This window comes from Ochotona curzoniae, unplaced genomic scaffold (assembly GCF_017591425.1).
Source record: "Ochotona curzoniae isolate NIBS_2020 unplaced genomic scaffold, NIBS_Ocur_1.0 contig_3255, whole genome shotgun sequence".
NCBI lineage: Eukaryota > Metazoa > Chordata > Mammalia > Lagomorpha > Ochotonidae > Ochotona > Ochotona curzoniae.
The window spans coordinates 5154224-5171422 of record NW_024465777.1 but is presented as its reverse complement, the minus strand read 5'-3'; the positions used below and the strand labels follow the sequence as shown (position 1 = coordinate 5171422).

At 54.0% G+C, this 17199-nt stretch overlaps 1 protein-coding gene across 1 annotated transcript; it reads left to right on the top strand.

Annotated features, from left to right (window-relative positions):
- Positions 1-213: 213 nt before the first annotated feature.
- On the top strand, positions 214-2923 carry CD164L2 (CD164 molecule like 2). Its single transcript, XM_040979766.1, has 5 exons — positions 214-301; positions 601-768; positions 872-943; positions 1384-1428; positions 2775-2923. Exons 1-5 carry the CDS (start codon positions 214-216, stop codon positions 2921-2923), a joined length of 522 nt encoding a protein of 173 aa, XP_040835700.1.
- The last annotated feature ends 14276 nt before the right edge of the window (positions 2924-17199 follow it).

Genomic DNA, 17199 nt, shown 5'->3' with positions numbered 1-17199 from the left:
TTCCACTCAGAGTTTTCCTGAAGCTGTCCCGGAGGTCACAAAGTAGCACGTCTGCCACTCATCCCCGGCCCCGCCCCTTTTGCCCAGGTCCCGCCCCACCGGAGTCCAAGCCCCGGGCCTGGCCACGCCCCTGCTGCCCGGGTCTCGGTCCCCACAAGCTCCGAGGTGCCAAGTCCAGAGGGGCTGCGTCATCCGAGCAGACCCAGCACCCCCATGGCCCCGCTAGGACCCCGCTTCCTGCGGGCCGCGCTCTGTGGTGGCTGCTGCTGCCTGCTGCTGTGCGCGCAGCTCTCTGCCGCTGGTAAAGTGGGGAGGGGCCCTAGCTCAGGGCAGGTGGAGCGCATCCACCTACCCGCTAGGTATTCTCCCAAGAACCCTCTGGGATCGGGATCGCGGGAGGTGCAGGGCTCCGGCAGGGAGCAAAGGGCCCGCCGCTGGGTGTGTGTGTGGGGAGGGGACTGCAAGCGCCTCTGGGGACCCCAGGTGTGTGACAGAGGGAAGCCTGGACACTGTTGGGGTGTGACCTTGTGGGGTGCCAGCTCTGGGCCTGTACAGAGGGGCAGGTACTGCAGCTTTCCCCACCCCTACCTCTGCTCCCAGGTAAAGGAGCCCCCGGCTTTGGAAGGGGAGCTCTGCTCCGCCTCAGCGTCCGACCTGCCGTCGCGGGGACCTGTCAGCAGCTGGAGCCCTGTGAGCGCTGCGTACAGGCGGCCGGCGCACATAACCACTCCGGTTGTGTGTGGAGGCGCTGTGGCCCTGAGGAATCAGGTACTCGGGAGGGCGGGGTCCATGGTGAGTACCCCCAGCTGTGAGCTCCGGGGGAGGTGGGGAAGCTTCTCCCCACAATTCCTCCCTTTCCCTGTTCTGCCAGGACACTGCGTGGCCCAAGGGGAGGCGGCCAGGGCAGGTTGCTCCATCTACAACCGCTCTGAATTGTGCCCAGGTAATGGGGTCCGCCCCAGCCTCGGCCTCACTGGAGGGAGGGGGCGGAGGTGTTCCTGGAGGAGCCGGCCTTCCTCCATGTGGGATGGACAGTGCCCGGAGCCTGCCTGGGCCCAGGGCCCACTCTGCCTCTTGCACTGAGAAACTCTCGTTCTGTGGCCTGTGGCACCTGTAGATTGCCACAGGTGTGCTGAGGGGACAAGGGTCGGCGTGGAGTGGCTCCTTTTTAGGTTTGGGAGGGCTTGGAGATGTTCTGAAGGCCGTTGAGTTGGGGGGCTTTCAGTAGGAGGTGGCATCCTGAAGAGTGAAGGGAGCTGTGTGTCTTGGCCTGGGAGGGACATTCGGGGGGGTCTGATCTTACCCAGAGGGGCAGCTTGGAGCTGTCTCCAGGGCCTTGCTGAGAGTAGGGGCTGTTTCATCCTGGGCCCCCTGTCTTCCCAGCTGCCCACCACCACCCCACTGATGAGCCGGAGACCATCACGACAAGTAAGGTGCTGCCTGGGGTGGGGATGGCCAGAAGCCACTGGAAGCCAGCAGGGCTGTGGCCTGAACCCACTCTGTGCCTGCTGCTCTGGCTGCGCCTCCATGCCCGATTTGACATCCACGAGATGGATTGGACGCGGCTGACCTCCCCACAGCTGCACTGAGGGTTCCACCAGGCTGCATAGTGCCCCTCTGGTGATTCGCAAATGACAGCTCCCATCCCCCCAAGCCCCAGTCTGGGAGCTGAGTGACCCCTGAGGACCTGTCCTCCGAGTCCAGATGTATGGCTGCACCTGTCAATCAGATGGCCCTGGGGACTGCCTACTGTGACCTCCAAGACCAGAGGCTCACAAAGCAGATTCCTGGCAGAGCAGAGGCAAGAGCCCTACCCCCGGGGGCCCCATGCCCCTCCGGGCCTCAGAGGTCAGCCAACTTGGCCTGGCCAGCAGTGGCTCTTGGTTAATTAAAGCCGAAACCGGATCACTGAGGCTGAATTATTGATGGCTCAGTCAGAACCTCAGCCCTGCCTGGGGCAACTCATGTCTTCTTCCTCTCCCACAACAGCCTCCTCTGGAACCCCCTGAGCTGCAGCTAAGACCCCCCTTGGCCTTTCATATCCCTGGACCCCCTGCCACCACTCACCCCCTCTGGGGGCCCACTCATAGCAGGCATCCTATCCATGGACCCAGACGGATGCTGTACCTGCCAGCTGCCCTGCTCTAGGCGCCTGGCCCAGGGCCTGAAATTGAATCCCTGCTGGGAACCAGTGGGTAACCTGGCACAGCTGGAAGGCACTCGGACCTCACCTAGCAACTGTGACTTCATGACTGCACCCTACAGGGGGCAAGGGAGGGCTAGGGGTCTGCTTGGCCTCAAGCGTGGAGTCACTTTGGATCTGACCTGCAAAGCCTGCTTCCAGCCTTCTGTCTCGACTAAGCTGCTGACCCCGGGGCTTCTACGCCAACCTATGCTGCTTTCTAAGCGCTCAGGGCCAAGGAGGTTGGGACAAAGCCTAAGTCATGTGCTTAGCGCCCTGGCAACACGGGCCCTAGGCGCATTCTCATGCTCTCGGGCTAGTGAGAGGTAGGGAGGCTCAAAGGGAGCTGATGGCTATGGGACCCCCGCCAGACCATCAGGAGATCTGGAGAGGATGTATGCAGTGTGAGGCCATAGGGCAGCTTCGGAGTGGAGCCAGGGCTAGCCAGCCTACACACACACACACACACCCCACCCCACAGCACACATACACACTACACACCCCTGCCTGCAGTACCCTGGCCACACTCTGGAGAGCCTGGGCCCTGGTATACCTCACCTTCTCTGACCTTCACTGTGCTCTGGCCCCGTAGGGGAACCCCCAGCTCCCGAAGGCCCCAACCCTGGCTTTGACGGGGCCAGCTTCATCGGGGGCGTCGTGTTGGTGTTGAGTTTGCAGGCGGTAGCCTTCTTTGTGCTGCGCTTCCTCAAGGCCAAGGACAGCACGTACCAGACACTGTGAGTACTTGGCCAGTGCCAGTTCCATCTCCCTCCATGGCCATGTCCTCTCCTCTTCTCTTGAGGGTGTTCAGGAGGGTGGGGGCTATTTCTGCTCACCTTGGGCCTGGCATTCTGGAGCCCAGCTGAGCACCGCCCCTCTTCCCCCATATCTTCGTCCTTTGTGCTGCCAGCAGGGAGGAGAACCAGTAGGTGACGGCCTAGGCGAGTCCCCGGCATACAGATCCCTGACCCAGCACAGGAACCAGGGCCACACCCTTCTTCGGAGACCCCATGTGACAGGTGTCACAGTCCCCTTCAACGTGTCTGCTTCCCCAGCCTCTGCCTGCTCCCTGAGGCTGGGTCACCCACAGGCAGGCCTCTCAGGGGCCTCGCAGTCTGGCCTCCGCGGGCTCTGACACCCTCAAGCCATCCTCGTGGCCCCATTGCTGGCCTCCCACTTCCGGCTCCTGTGAGCACCAAGCGGGTCCAACACCTGCTGCCTGACTCCTTCTTGGACCTGGGCCTGGGCCTTGCCCGAGAGAATCCCCAGCTGCCTCATGTCCCACCTGGCCTCTGGGCCCTTCTCTACTCTCACCTCATTTTGGGCACTGCCCCAAAATAAAGCACTGTTTTCAGCCCTACTACGTGAGCTGTGTTCTAGGCTGAGTGTGGACCGCATAGAGTGGGGGTTCAGCTGCTGTCCCCTCCCAGGGATCCCAGGAGATCCACCTCCTCCTACCCCTTTCCAGAGAGGCGTAGAGACGTGGCAGGTGCTGCTTCTTGCTTGTGGGTACACAGGTGGTCAGGCAAGGCTGGGGTTCGAATCTGCACGTTTCTGACTCCAGAGCCATTGCCTTCTCTTACAACTCCCTAAAGCCATGGCTGCCCAGCATCCAGCTGGACAGCGCCCTGCAATTCCTGGCAGGCCCTGTCCATTGCCACTACCCCTAGCCACAGCAGTTCTCTGATGAATAACACTTGCCACTCACTGGGCACTTGCTGGGAGTTGGGCATAGTGGTGAGGGTTCTACTTTTCCTTTTCTTAAAGATTTACTTTGTGGGACTGATGCTGTAGCATAGAATACTAAGCGTTCATTTGCAGTGCTGGCATCCTGTGTGGACACTGATTTATGTCCCAGCTGTTCCACTTCAGATCCAGCTCTCAACTTATGATTTGGGAAAGCAGCAGAGGCTGGCCCAAGTGCTTCAGGCCCTTGTACCCACATGGGAGACCAGGAAGAAGCTCCTGGCTGCTGGCTTCCAATTGGCTCATGTCTAGCCAGATGGAAGATCTCTCTGTCCTTTCTTTTTTCTCTGTAAATCTGCCTTCAAATAAAAATAAATGAAGCCTTAAAAAAATATATATTTTATTTATTTGAAAGGCAGAGTGACAAAGAGAGAGGGATAGACAGAGAGATCTTCCTTTGTTGATTTGTTCCCTAATGGCCACCACGGTTGTGGCTGGGTGGAAAGCCAAGCTCCCAGAACTCTGTCAGAGTCTCTCAGATGGCTGTCAGACCATTTGGGCCATCTGCTGCTTTCCTAGTGCACCAGCGGAGGGCTAGATCAGAAGCAGAGCAGCCAGGACTTGAACCGGTGCTCCAGCATGTGTCCCAGGTGGCAGCTTAATTGGCCCCACCACACCCTGCTGCTTTGTGTTGATCTCACGGGCTCCTGCGTGTGGAGTTGAGGGGTGGAGAGTCATGGTTGAGGGCTCCGTGCTGGGAACTCGGGGTGAGTCAGCAAGTGGTTTCTTGTCCCTGAGCTTCAGGGTCCTGGTCTGGGCAGGTGGGATAACGATGATCTCCACCTGAAGGGGATGTGGCAGGTGCACACACTCTGGTGTTTCAGGATGCCGAGCCACCCTTTCAGTCGGGCAGCCTGCAGCAGGTGCCTTTCGCGCCTCCTCCCCTCAACCAACCCCTGTCTGCCTCTGGGGTCTCCCAGGGAGCCTGGGGTCCACAGTTAGTCTCAGCACTGCTTGGCCTCAGAGAGGCACCTGTGCCAGTCACAGTCCACGTGACCCACCCTCCAACACTCAGTCTCCCAGCTGGCAGCTTCCTGCTCCCAGCCTTCCCAGTATTTGCTTTTCTTCAAGGCTTTGCCCTGGTGCCTCCTCCTGCCAGGGTCACCCTCCCTGCCTTATTCTGCAAGCAGAGTCTTCCTTTTTTATTTCAAAAGCAATAAATGTGGTATAGTAGACTAAGCTGCCACCTGAAACATTGGCACCCAATATTGCAGCACAGTCTGAATCCCAAGTATACCACCTCCAACCCAGCTTCCTTCTAGTGCAATGGGAAAGCAGTGGAAGGTGGCCCAAGTACTTGGGACCCTGCACCCCTGTGGGAGACCCTGATGGAGTTCCTGGCTCCTGGCTTCAGATTGTCCCAGCCCTGGCTGTCACAGCCATTTGGGGAATGAACCAGCAGATGGGAGATCTCTCTCTCTCCCTCTTTATAGCTGCCTTTCAAATAAAAATAAATATATTTTAAAAAGAAAAAGGCAGTCATTGCCATGAGGGAAAGGATCAGGGGGATTAGAAGGGAGCAGTACCTCCTGCTGGCGCCTAGGCTGCCTGTGAGGGGGAGCCTGGGGATTCATGCTGGGGCAGCGGCGTGTGTGTGGGTGTTAGGGTCCCAGGTTAGCATGCTGGCATTGTTGACGGGGCTTGGGGACTCATTAATATGCTTGAGTCCTGGGTGAATGGGGGGGGGGGTAAGGTCCCAGGCTGGCACATGTGCCACAGGACTGGATCTGGGGTCTCGGGTGGGCAGCCCAACACACCAACCCACCAGAAAACCGGGCTGGGGAACCCATGAGCTCATAGGTGCAGGGGCTATGGATTGGTCATGGAAAAGGGACGTGTGAGAGTGGAGAACAGGTGAGGAATGACTTCTAGGAAACTACCAACAGGGCCGCTGTACTTGCAGGTAAGTAAGGGGGCTGAGCCCCAAAGGTATCAAGGAGGAAAATAAGGATCTTTCTGGGTCAGACCAATGCACCTGACCATGTGGAAGACTAGAGCTGAGCTAGTTAGCATCACCCACTGCCAACCAGTGCACATGAAAACTAGGGCTGGGGAGCCTAGCTGGCAGGGCTAGACCACAGTGCCTGTTAATGAGTGTTCAACAAGGGATGGGTTGCGTCAGGCTGGGCCATGACACAAACCAGCACATGAGAGAACCAGGTCTGGGGGCAGATTCAGAGGGGAATATGTGGGTTCGCACATGTGAGACTGCATTATTCTCTGGTTTGCTCAAGAACTGAGGGTGGTAACAGACCACACTAGGTATAACCATTGTAGTCGCCATCACCCATGAGTACTGGAGTTCAAAACAGACCAGGCTAGTCCAGACTGCAGTACCTGCAGGTACACTGAGGAAGTAGGAGTTGGCGGTGCAGTGTGATGGCTCAGTGGGTAAATCCTCACCTTACAAGTGTCTGCATCCCATATGGAAGACAGTTCATGTCCTGGCTGCTCCACTTCCCATCCAGCTCCCTGCTCATGGCCTGGGAAAGCAGTGGGAGATGGCCCAAGGACTTGGAACCCTGCACCCACATGGGAGACCTAGAAGAGGCTCCTGGCTCCTGGTTTCAAATTGTCTCAGCTCAGCTCTGGCCATTGTGGTCACTTGGGGAGTGAACCAGTGGATGGAAGATCTTTCTCTCTGTGTCTTCTTTTCTTTATATATCTGCCTTTCTGATAACAATAAATAAATCTTAAAAAAAAAAAAAAGAATTGGGAGTGGGGCAGACTGGACCACATCAACCAGCACACACAAAGACCAACACTGGAGGTGGAGTATGCCTCCTAGCACACCCTGGCACGTGTGCGATTTGGGTCTTGAGGTGATCCTGGTGGGGAAACTTGGGAACTCCCATGTTAGCTGTAGCTCCTGCTGGTGAACACATGAGTCAGGGTTGGGTGTTGGTCAGGCTGGACAAGGCTGCTCTACCTGTTGGCAGGTATATGGGTTGGCTCTGTGATGGTGTACTAGGTAGGGCTGGGCCAAACAGTAGCACACTTATATGCACAGGAACCAGGACAGGATGTGGGCCATGCCAGGCTAGGCTACCACACCTACCTGTTTGCATGAAAGTCAGGGATGGGGGCAGGTTGAGCAGGGCTAGGCTGCAGCACTCACCAGCGAGAGTTGGGAATAGGCCAGGCTGCAGCATCCAAAGGCAAAGGCCAAGACAGAGGATGGGCTATACCAGGACGAGTTGGAGCAACTGTGAACATGCATAAGATCTGTGGCTGGGAGCAGGCCTGGTCGGGGAGCTAAAAGGATGTCCCTGCTGGGCTGATATTCCCAATGGTGAGTGTGAAAGCAGGAACAGAGTGGTGGTATGGGCTGGACATGGTTGTAGCATCCCTCGGCATGGGTGTAGACTGGGTCTGGGGTGTGCCAGTCTGGGCTAAGCTCCAGCACCCACTGGTGCTCGCAAGAGCCAGGGTGGGTATAGGACAGGCTGAGCTAAGTCTCAGCATCTACTGAGCCACATGAAAGGTAGGTTTGGAGGTGGACCAAGTGGGATTGGCTTGTAGTACCCAATAACAAGAGCCAGAATGGTCGTGGGCTGGTTGGGCAAGGCCACTGTATATGCCAGGACATGAGGTGGGCCAAGTTACGCTGGGCAAAGCACCCACCAGCAAATGTAATACCTGGTGGTGGGAAGGTGAGCCCAGTAGGGAGGCTGTGGAAGTTTTCCTGCTGGGCCACTGTTCCTGCTGGTAAGCATGAGAGCTGGGACTTGGGTGATGGGGGGAAGGGAACCAGGCTTGGCAGAGTTACAGCACCTGTTGGCCTGCATATGAACTGTATTAGGGGGAGAGTCAGGCTGGACTAACAAACTATACCCATTGTTGCGTACAGGAGCCAGAGTAAGGGCAGGATAGTTGGACTTTGCCTCAGCATCAGCTAGCCAGTGCTGAGATTGGGAGCTAAACCATAGTACCACCTGCAAAGTGCAAGATCCAAGGCTAGGAGTGGGTCTAGTAGGGAAACTGTGGGCACCCCTCTGATGGTGGGCTGTAGTTCCTACTGATGAGCATGAGAACCAGGGCTGGGGGCAGGCCTGGCTGAATAGACTGTAACACCAGCCAGCATCAGTGTGGGCTGGATTATGGGGTCTGTTGGACTGAGCTAGACTATAGCATCTATTGATGTATACAAGAACCAAATGGTATGTGGGATGGACTGGACCAGCCTGCTGTATATACTAGCATGCACAGGAACCAGGGCTGGCTTTAGGCCTGGTGGGGTTAGTGGGGGTCTCTCTGGCTAGGCTGCAGTTCCTGCTGGTGTGTATGAGGGCCAAGTGTGTGGTGGGTAAGGTTGGGCTCAGCTGCAGCATCCGTTGGTTTGTATATGAGATGGAGCTGGGGACGGAACTCACCAGGAACTGAAGCTACCAATGTGTGTGTGTAGACTGAAGTGGATGACAGACTGAGCTGGACCTCACACTGGTTGGCACACACAAGGAGTTAGATCTGGCAAGGTTTCTTTGGGAAACACCCCTCTCCCTGCAGCTGGTCTCAAAACTCCAGCCACAAGGAAAATCGCAGGCTCTGTGATCTGATCATAAAAAGCATGTGTCAGAACTGGGCCTCCTCGGTTGCTGAAAGTGGTGCAGTAGACCGCATGCCCAGATGGAGGATGTGGCATGCACATGGGGGATACGGCAGTTCACTGGGGCCTGCAGAGGACATCTAGTACCACAGCAGAAGGTGGAGGGCAGAACAAATTGGACAGCTCTCTCAGACAAGCACTGACAGCAAATATCCGGGCAAGTGGAGACTCTAAGGTGGACTAGGTCAGCCAGTGGCCCTTGGAAGCCTGTCTTCAACCTTGGAACAACACAGTCAACAACACCTCAGAACTATCGAAATCACTTAAGAGGTACTCTTAGAACGTGCTCCACATTGGGGACCCCTAGGATGACACTGAGTGACTGTTGCCATCCCTGGGTACTGATGCAGTTAGACTCCTGAGAAAGACCCTGCACTCTGCTCTTTTTTCTCCCTTCCTCCGGATACAGGAAGATTAAAAAAAATTGGGGGGCCTGGCACAGTGGCCTAGTGGCTAAAGTCCTCGCCTTGAGCACACCAGCATCCCATTGGGCACCAGTTCTAATCCCAGTGGCCCTGCTTCCCTCCATCCAGCTCCCTGCTTGTGGCCTGGGAAAGCAGTCGAGGATGGCCCAAAGCCTTGGGACCCTGCACCTGTGTTGGAGACCCGGAAGAAGTTCCTGGATCCTGGCTTCAGATTGGCATAGATCGGCCGTTACGCTCTCTTGGGGAGTGAACCACAGATGGAAGATCTTCCTCTCTGTCTCTCCTCCTCTCTGTATATTTGACTATGCAATAAAAATAAATAAATCTTTAGAAAGAAAGAAAGAAAGAAAGAAAGAAAGAAAGAAAGAAAGAAAGAAAGAAAGAAAGAAAGAAAGAAAGAAAGAGAGAAAGAAAGAAAGAAAGAGAGAAAGAAAGAAAGAAAGAGAGAAAGGAAGAAAGAACCGAGATCCCGTATGAGCACCAGTTCTAATCCCGGTAACTCCACTTCCCATCCAGCTCCCTACTACTTGTGACCTGGAAAAGCAGTCGAGGACGGCCCAAAACCTTGGGACACTGCACCTGTGTGGGAGACCTGGAGGAAGTTCCTGGCTCCTGGCTCCGGATCGGCGCAGCACCGGCCATTGTGGCCACTTGGGGAGTGAATCACCGGATGGATGATCTTTCTCTGTGTCTCTCCTCCTCTCTGTATATCTGACTTTGTAATAAAAATAAATAAATATATTTTTTAAAATTGAGAACAATTTTCTCATTCACTTTTTTCCATTCCTCAACCTTTCCCACCCTAACTAGTGGTATATATGGGTGTCTGTCCTTCTCAGCTATATAAACATCATTAAAAAATAAAATTAAATATAAATATAAATTTAAAAACTAAGAAGGTACTGATAGCCATGTCTGCCCTCAGCCTTCCTCCCGAGAAGCAGCCACCAGGGCCAGCAACATTTCTGCTTTCTGCGAATTTACAGTGCCTGCAAAATCTAGCATTTTATTTTATTAAAAATATTAATTAATTAATTAATTTAAAGGCAGATTTAGAGAGAAAAGGAGAGACAGAGGGAAAGATCACTGATTCACTGCCCAAATGGCCAAAATGGCCAGAGCTGAGCCTATCCAAAATCAGGAGCCAGAAGCTTCTTCTGAGTCTCCTACGTGGGTGCAGGGTCCCAAGTCCTTGGGTCATCTCCCACCGCTTTCCCAGGCCACAAGAAGGGAGCTGGAAGGGAAATAGAGCAGCCAAGACACACACCGACGCCCTCATGGGATACAGATGCTGGCAGGCACGTGATTATCCAGTAGAGCCATCATGTCAACTCTGTAATCAAACATTTTAAAACTAGAAAGTGGGCTCAGGCTGCCATGTTCTGCGACCCTGTCCCCACCTCACAGACACGCTCACCTGAGACTTCTCAAAGAGTCAGCACCAGCTTTCCTGGCCAGTGGTTCCCTCCCCATATACTCCACCTCCTTCTGCAACCTCCAGCAGCAGTGCTGGAGCAGGTTGTATGCGGACTTGGCACCACAGCTGCAGGCTTGGAAGATCCCTGCCTGGAATTGGAATCACAGAGCCTTGCACGGCTCTTCTTAAGGATGCATCCACTGCCTGGCAGCCGGCACTCCTCATGTTCCCACCCCTGCCGTGCTGGGCCTGGCATGGAGCCTGGCACAGAGCAGGTTACCAAGAAAGTATCTCTCACACCCCATTCACCTCTAGGCCTCCTGTCATCCCTTGCCAAAGCTGCTTCCTTGATGGGGCGGGAATAGCCATTATTCCCAATGCCCAAAGGCTGGGCCCAGACTCAGTTTCCTAAAGGGGTTTCAGTTTCCTGAAGGGGTTTTGCTTGGAGTGTTTGACCGCCAGAGTTGGAACACTCAGGTTCTGCCCCTGGGCCTTGAGCACCTGCTCACTGTAGGCCCACAGCCAAAGCCTGCAGGAAGGCCATGTAAGGATGGATGATGACGTGCACAGCATCTTCAGTACCAGAGCCAAGAACAGCAGGTGCCCAACAGGGTTCACTATTGACGGAGTGGATCCAGAAGGTTCTCTGGTGGAGATGGCCCTTGGGCTGGACCCTCAAGGACAGGCAGAGTTCACAGGTGGAGAGGAAGAGGAAGAGTTTCTGGGGGAAGCACACCAAGGTTGGAGGTGGACAAATCCACCTGGATGTGGAGCTCTGGGGAGATGGCAAGTGAAGGTGGCGGGAGAACTCTGAAAGCCACAGCCAGGAGTTAGGCTCCCTGGAGGCTGGAGAAGGAGGGCAGGAACCAGGCCATTCCCTTAGAGTTGAGCAAGGAAATACTGCATCCCCTGTAGGCTTCAGCCAGAGTTGGGTGGATGTCCCTGGAGAAATGTCAGGACTTGCGCCAGGTCTGGCTCCCTCCTTCTGGGGACCCTGGCCACGCGGGCCTTCTATGGACCATATACTCTTCTGCTTGGGGTCTTGCATGTCTGGGGAGCCAGGACCATCTCAACTGTTCAGACAAGATTGCAGGAGCTCTTTTCCCACAGCCCCTGCTTCCTTCCTCCCAACCAAGGTGGGAGCTTGAAATTTGAACACTGTATGCAAATATATGCAAATAGGATGTAAATAGCACCAAACCTTCCAACACAGGAAACAGGAGTCCTAACAGCTAGAGCGCAGGAGATGGGGGAAGAACTACAGAGGGGCCTGGGAGAATCAACCCACCTGAGCTCACCCAGCCTGGGGCCTCCACCCAGAACCCAGGAAACCTGAAGCCAGGGAGGATGTCCTCAAAGGCTAGCAGAGAAGGTCCACAGGGAGCAGGGGACTCCAGGTCTCTAAGATAGGAGATACCAGGTGCCAGCAGGGAACTGTGGGAAGGCAGAGGTGCAGCAGTTACTGTTGCGCTGAAGAGCTCCAGGTGAAGGCCAGGAACCGGCTCTGTGCCAGACTTCAGCCGGATACCTGTGTCCCCGAATCCACTCTGCCAGGTGGGAGGGGTCCATTGCACTGAGAGGCACAATGAAGTTCCTGGGGATGGGAGGAGGGCTGGGAGGAGTGGGAGGACCAGGCCTCCCTCCTCTGCCTCCCCTTGCTCCGTTGCGTTGCACAGCACTCTCCAGGGACCTGGTGGTGGTACAGGAACTGGGGTCAGGTGGGCTTGGCCACGCCCCTCCCCCGGGTCCTCTTTGGGACCACTACAGGGCCTTGAGACCCTGGAACTCCACGCTTGGCCAGTTCCTATGCTGTGGAGGGGGCACAGGGAATAGCTTCAGGGTCTCCCTCAGTTCGCTCGCCCTTCCCTGCTGAGGGCGGTCTGTGCCACAGGTGCCTACCAAAGGGCGAGGCCCTCCTGGTGTTTTGTGATTTGGGCAGACACTGCAGGAGGCGGCCAGAAGGTCAGAAAACACTAGGGGCCAGTGTGGCACAGGCGGTCAGCCCACCACTTTGGGACCCCCCACATGTCATATTGGAATAATGGTTTAAGTCCAGGCACCTCTGCTTTTTAAAAAAGACTTATTTATTTATTTATTTATTAAAAGATTTTTGTTTATTTATTGGAAAGTCAGATATACAGAGAGGAGGAGAGACAGAGAGGAAGATCTTCCGTCTGATGATTCACTCCCCAAGTGAGTGCAATGGCCGGTGCTGTGCCTATCCGAAGCTGGGAGCCAGGAACCTCTTCCAGGTCTCCCACGCAGGTGCAGGGTCCCAAAGCATTGGGCCATCCTCGACTGCCTTCCCAGATCACAAGCCAGGGAGCTGGATGGAAGTGGAGCTGCCAGAATTAGAACCAGTGCCCATATGGGATCCCAGCATGTTCAAGGTGAGGACTTTCGCCGTGAGGCCATGCTACCTGGCCCTTTTTTTAAAATTCTAAATTATTTCCTTTTTAACACTGTTTACATTGTTGCGAAGGATACACTCCCATGTGGGCCTCTGGTTAGGGTGGAGAGGGTTGGGCATGGAGGAAGGTGGATGGGACACAGGTTTTAGTTAGTTTGTTTTTCTCCTGTGTGCAGGAGAGGAACGGGAGAGGGCTGCTCCTTGCTGTCAAACTACATCAGCTCCCAGGGATGGGGGGCAGTCATCTGATGACACCTTAGAGACCCTAGCGTGGGGAAGAATGTTCCAAGTCTGTTACTTGAGTAGTCCTGATAGTTCTGAGACATTGCCAGTTTTTGTTGTTTCAAAGTTGAAAACAATCTTCCCAAGAACTGTTGGTTAACAAAGCCCACCTTAGTGAATCCACAGACCCAGGAAGATGCTGCAAAGCTTGGCCAGGACAATTGTCCAAACTGTTCTGCTGTTTCCATCGTCTAATGAGGCCATTGATGTCCCCTACTGACCTAGATAAGCTGGCCGTTATGGTCTGCCATGTGCAGCTGGGCATGCTGGCACGCAACTGGACATCAGCACGTGAGGAGGCCCAGTTCCAATCCCTGCCCTCAAGGTCAGACCACACAACCTGTGATTGCACCTATGGCCAGTGTCTGAATCCACTGGTCTAGCTGGGGAGTCTCCCAAGAAACCTTGCCTGGGGTGACCTCAGACTTGACTCTTGTGTGTGTCAGTCAGTGCCTGGTCAGGTTTGGTCTGTCACCTGCATCAGTCAACGCACATACTGGTGGAAATAGGTGCCTGGTCAGGTAAGCCCAGCCTCAAAGCTCATGTGAACTGACAGGTGCTGTGACCCAGCCCAGCCAGCCCACCACAAACCTGGTCCTCATGCATCCCAGTTGAAGTGATTCCAAATAACCACCACCAGGCCCATCCGCAGCCCTGGTTTTTGCATGTGCCAGCCTCCACTGCAGTCTAGCTCAGTCCAGCTTTTGTATGTGCCCGTGGGTGGTGGGTAATGCTGTTTAGCCCAGCCCAGATCTCCCATATGAGTGGGTACCTTGGCCTGACCCAGACATGGCCTGCTGTTTCCTCCCTCTAAACTATTCTATCTCAGCTCCTTGGCCTACCTGTGAGTGCAGTGGCCGGGTCCATGGAAGACCCCGGAAGTCATTTTCAACTTGTCAAACATGTTCTCAGTCATTCCCACTCCAATATGTCCCCAGGTTCCATTCCCTGAGCAATCTGCTGCCCTACCCCCACGCCGCCTGGGGGCCTGGTGGTGTGTCCCAGCAAGGAGTTTCCTGCATTCCCCACTTATAATTTTCTAAAATACTTTATTTATTTGTTATTTATTAGAGATTTATTCATTTTTATTGGAAACTCAGATACACAGAGAGGAGGGAGACAGAGAGAAAGATCTTCCATCTGATGATTCACTCCCCAAGCAGCCTCAATGGCCAGAGCTGAGCCAATCCAAAGCCAGGAGCTTCTTCCAGGTCTCCCATATGGGTGCAGGGTCCCAAGGCTTTGGGCCATCCTCTACTGCTTTCCCAGGCCACAAGCAAGGAGCTGGATGGGAAGCAGGGCTGCCAAGATTAGAACTGGTATTCATACAGGATCCTGGCATGTGCAAGGCGAGGACTTTAGCCACTAGGCTACCATGCTGGGCTCAATACTTATTTATTTTTCATTGGAAAGGCAAATTTATGAAGAGGAGAGACAGAAAAATCTTCCAACAATTGGTTTACTCCCTAACTGGCCACAACAGACAGAGATAAGCCAAAATGAAGCCAAGGGTCAGGAGCCTCTTCGGGGTCTCCCATGCTGGTACGGGGTCCCAAGGCTTTGGACCATCCTCTACTGCTTTTCCAGGCCACAAGCAGGGAGCTGGATGGGAAGTGGAGCAGCTGGGACACAAACTGGCGTCCGTATAGGATGCTGGTGCTTGGAGGTGGAAGATCAGCCTGTAGAGCCATTGCGTCACCCTCCGTCCCAATTATGCTGAAAGAAAGAGAGAAAAAGAGAGAGAAGGAGAGAGAGAGGGAAAAGGAAGGAAGGAAAGAAGAAAGAGAGAAAAGGAAATGAAAGAAAAAAAAAAGGAAGCAGGAATAAGCAGCTGCGCTGGCACACTGGCATAGTTAACAGAGATTTGGCATTAACCAGGTCCAGAATGCCTGCCAGTCACTGGCTGCTCTCCTCCTGGAAGTGTAACATTCACCTAGGTACAAGGCAACCTAGGCAGTTGCCTATAGCTGTTTTGTTTTGTTTTGTTTTGTTTTCAAGATTCAATTTTTTTAAATTCTAATGGCAGATTTACAGAGAGAGAAGGAGAAAGACAGAGTAAAAGAAATTTTCCATCCATTGGTTCACTTGCTAAATGGCTTCAATGGCCAGAACTGAGCCAAACCAACGCCAAGAACCAGGAACTTCTGCTAGGTCTTCTGTGTGAGTGCATGGGCCCTTTCCAATGCCTTCTCACGTCAATAGCAGGGAACCAGATCAGAAATGGAGCTCTGGGCCTGGCATGGTAGCCTAGCAGCTAAAGTCCTCACCTTGAATGCTCTGGGATCCCATGTAAGCTCTGGTTCTAATCCCAGAAGTTCTGCTTCCCATCCAGCTCCCTGATTGTAGTCTGGAAAGCAGTACATGATGGCCCAAAGCCTTGGAACCCTGCACCCGTGTGGGAGACCCAGAAGAAGCTCTTGGATCTTGGCTTTGGATTGGCTCAGCTCCGGCTGTTGTGGCCATTTGGGGACAAAAGATCTTCTTCTCTGTCTCTCCTCCTTCCTGTATATCTGACTTTCCAATAAAAATTAAATAAATCTAAAAAAAAATGTGTGGAAAATGGAATTGAAAGATAAGTACATATATAAAAAAAGAGATGTAGATGGGACCTGTGGTCACTTCTCCCTCTTGGCCCTAGGGGGAGCCAGAGCCCATTAGAGCAAGGCATCCCTGAAGGCCTTCACTGAGGTGGGCTTCACAGAAGAGGTGATGTTAGGAAGGACCCTGCTGGCTGGGTAGAAGTTCCCTAGACAGATGCAATATGGAAGGGAAAGAAAAACTCAAAAAGGCAGAATACAGCAGGGCCTGGGGGCACCCTGTGAGTGAGCTGAGAGCAGTTGCATTGTCAACTACAGTTGGCTGTGAGGATAGTTGATGGCTGGCCTGGCTGAGGAGAGTGGAAGACAACAGGGAGCCGGGGAGACTTGGCAGCAGGGGAGCGGGGCTCATGTTCTGGTGCAACCTGTGATAGACATTCCAGGTGAGTGTTGGCTGCTCCACTTGTGGTTTTTGTTTGCTTTTTGAAGATTTGTTTTATTTTGTTTTACCTCATTTTATTTGGAAAGGCAGATTTACAAAAAGAAGGAGATACAGAGAGAAAGATCTTCTGTCTGCTGTTCACTCCTCAAGTGGCTATAATGGCCAGAGCTGAGCCAATCCAAAGCCCTGAGTCAGGAATTTCTTCTGGGTCTCCCACACGGGTGCAGGGTCCCAAGGCTTTGGGCCGTCCTCGACTGCTTTCCCAGGCCACAAGCAGGGAGCTGGAAGAGATACAAACCAGTGCCCATATGGAATTCTGGCAGATGTAAGGAGAGGATTTAGCCACTGTGCTGTCATACCAGGCCCTTATGTTTATTATTTTAGGTTTTATTTTTATTTGACAAGCAGAGTTACTGTGAGAGGGAGAAACGACAGAGATCTTCCATCTGCTGGTATACAGGAGTTGGTCACAACAGCTGAGACTGTGCCAGGCTGCAGCCAGGAACCCAAAGCTTCAACCAGGTCTCCCACATAGGTGCAGGGGCCCAAGCACTTGCTGCTTTCTCAGGTGCATTAAGAGGGAGCTGGATCTGAAGCGGAGCAGCCAGATCTTGAACCAGCACCCATATGGATACCTGCTGCTTTACCCTACTATGCCACAACATCAGGCTGTGTTCATTTGAAGGGATCATACTTTTTTTCTACATGCCCTTGATCCGAGGAGGGGTAAGAACCTGCTCCTCGCTTACAGAACAGTGCTGTCATCTGCTTGGCTTCTCTGTGTCTAACTGGAGTAACAGCCAGGGGCCAGCCCCTGCCTCCCCAGATGTCCCACAGAGGCCAACAGTGTCCTGTGGATTTCTTCTATATCAAGCTTTAGACGGCAGGAGTCTGGCCTGGGAATGAGAATTTCCACCAGCTTACTTTCCTGGTCATAGTCCTAGCTGAGGCCAGGGGACATAATAGGTGTTTTCTTTGGTGCCCAATCCCTCCCCTGGTCACGCTTGCCTGTCTCTTCCTCCCAGGTACCCAGCCACTAGCAGATCTGGGACATCAGTGGCAGCTACACCTTTGTCCGCTGCGTGTCCTACCACCTGCCTGTGGAAGCTGGCACAGGGCACTGCGGGTACTGGATCTACAGGGAAGGCTCCG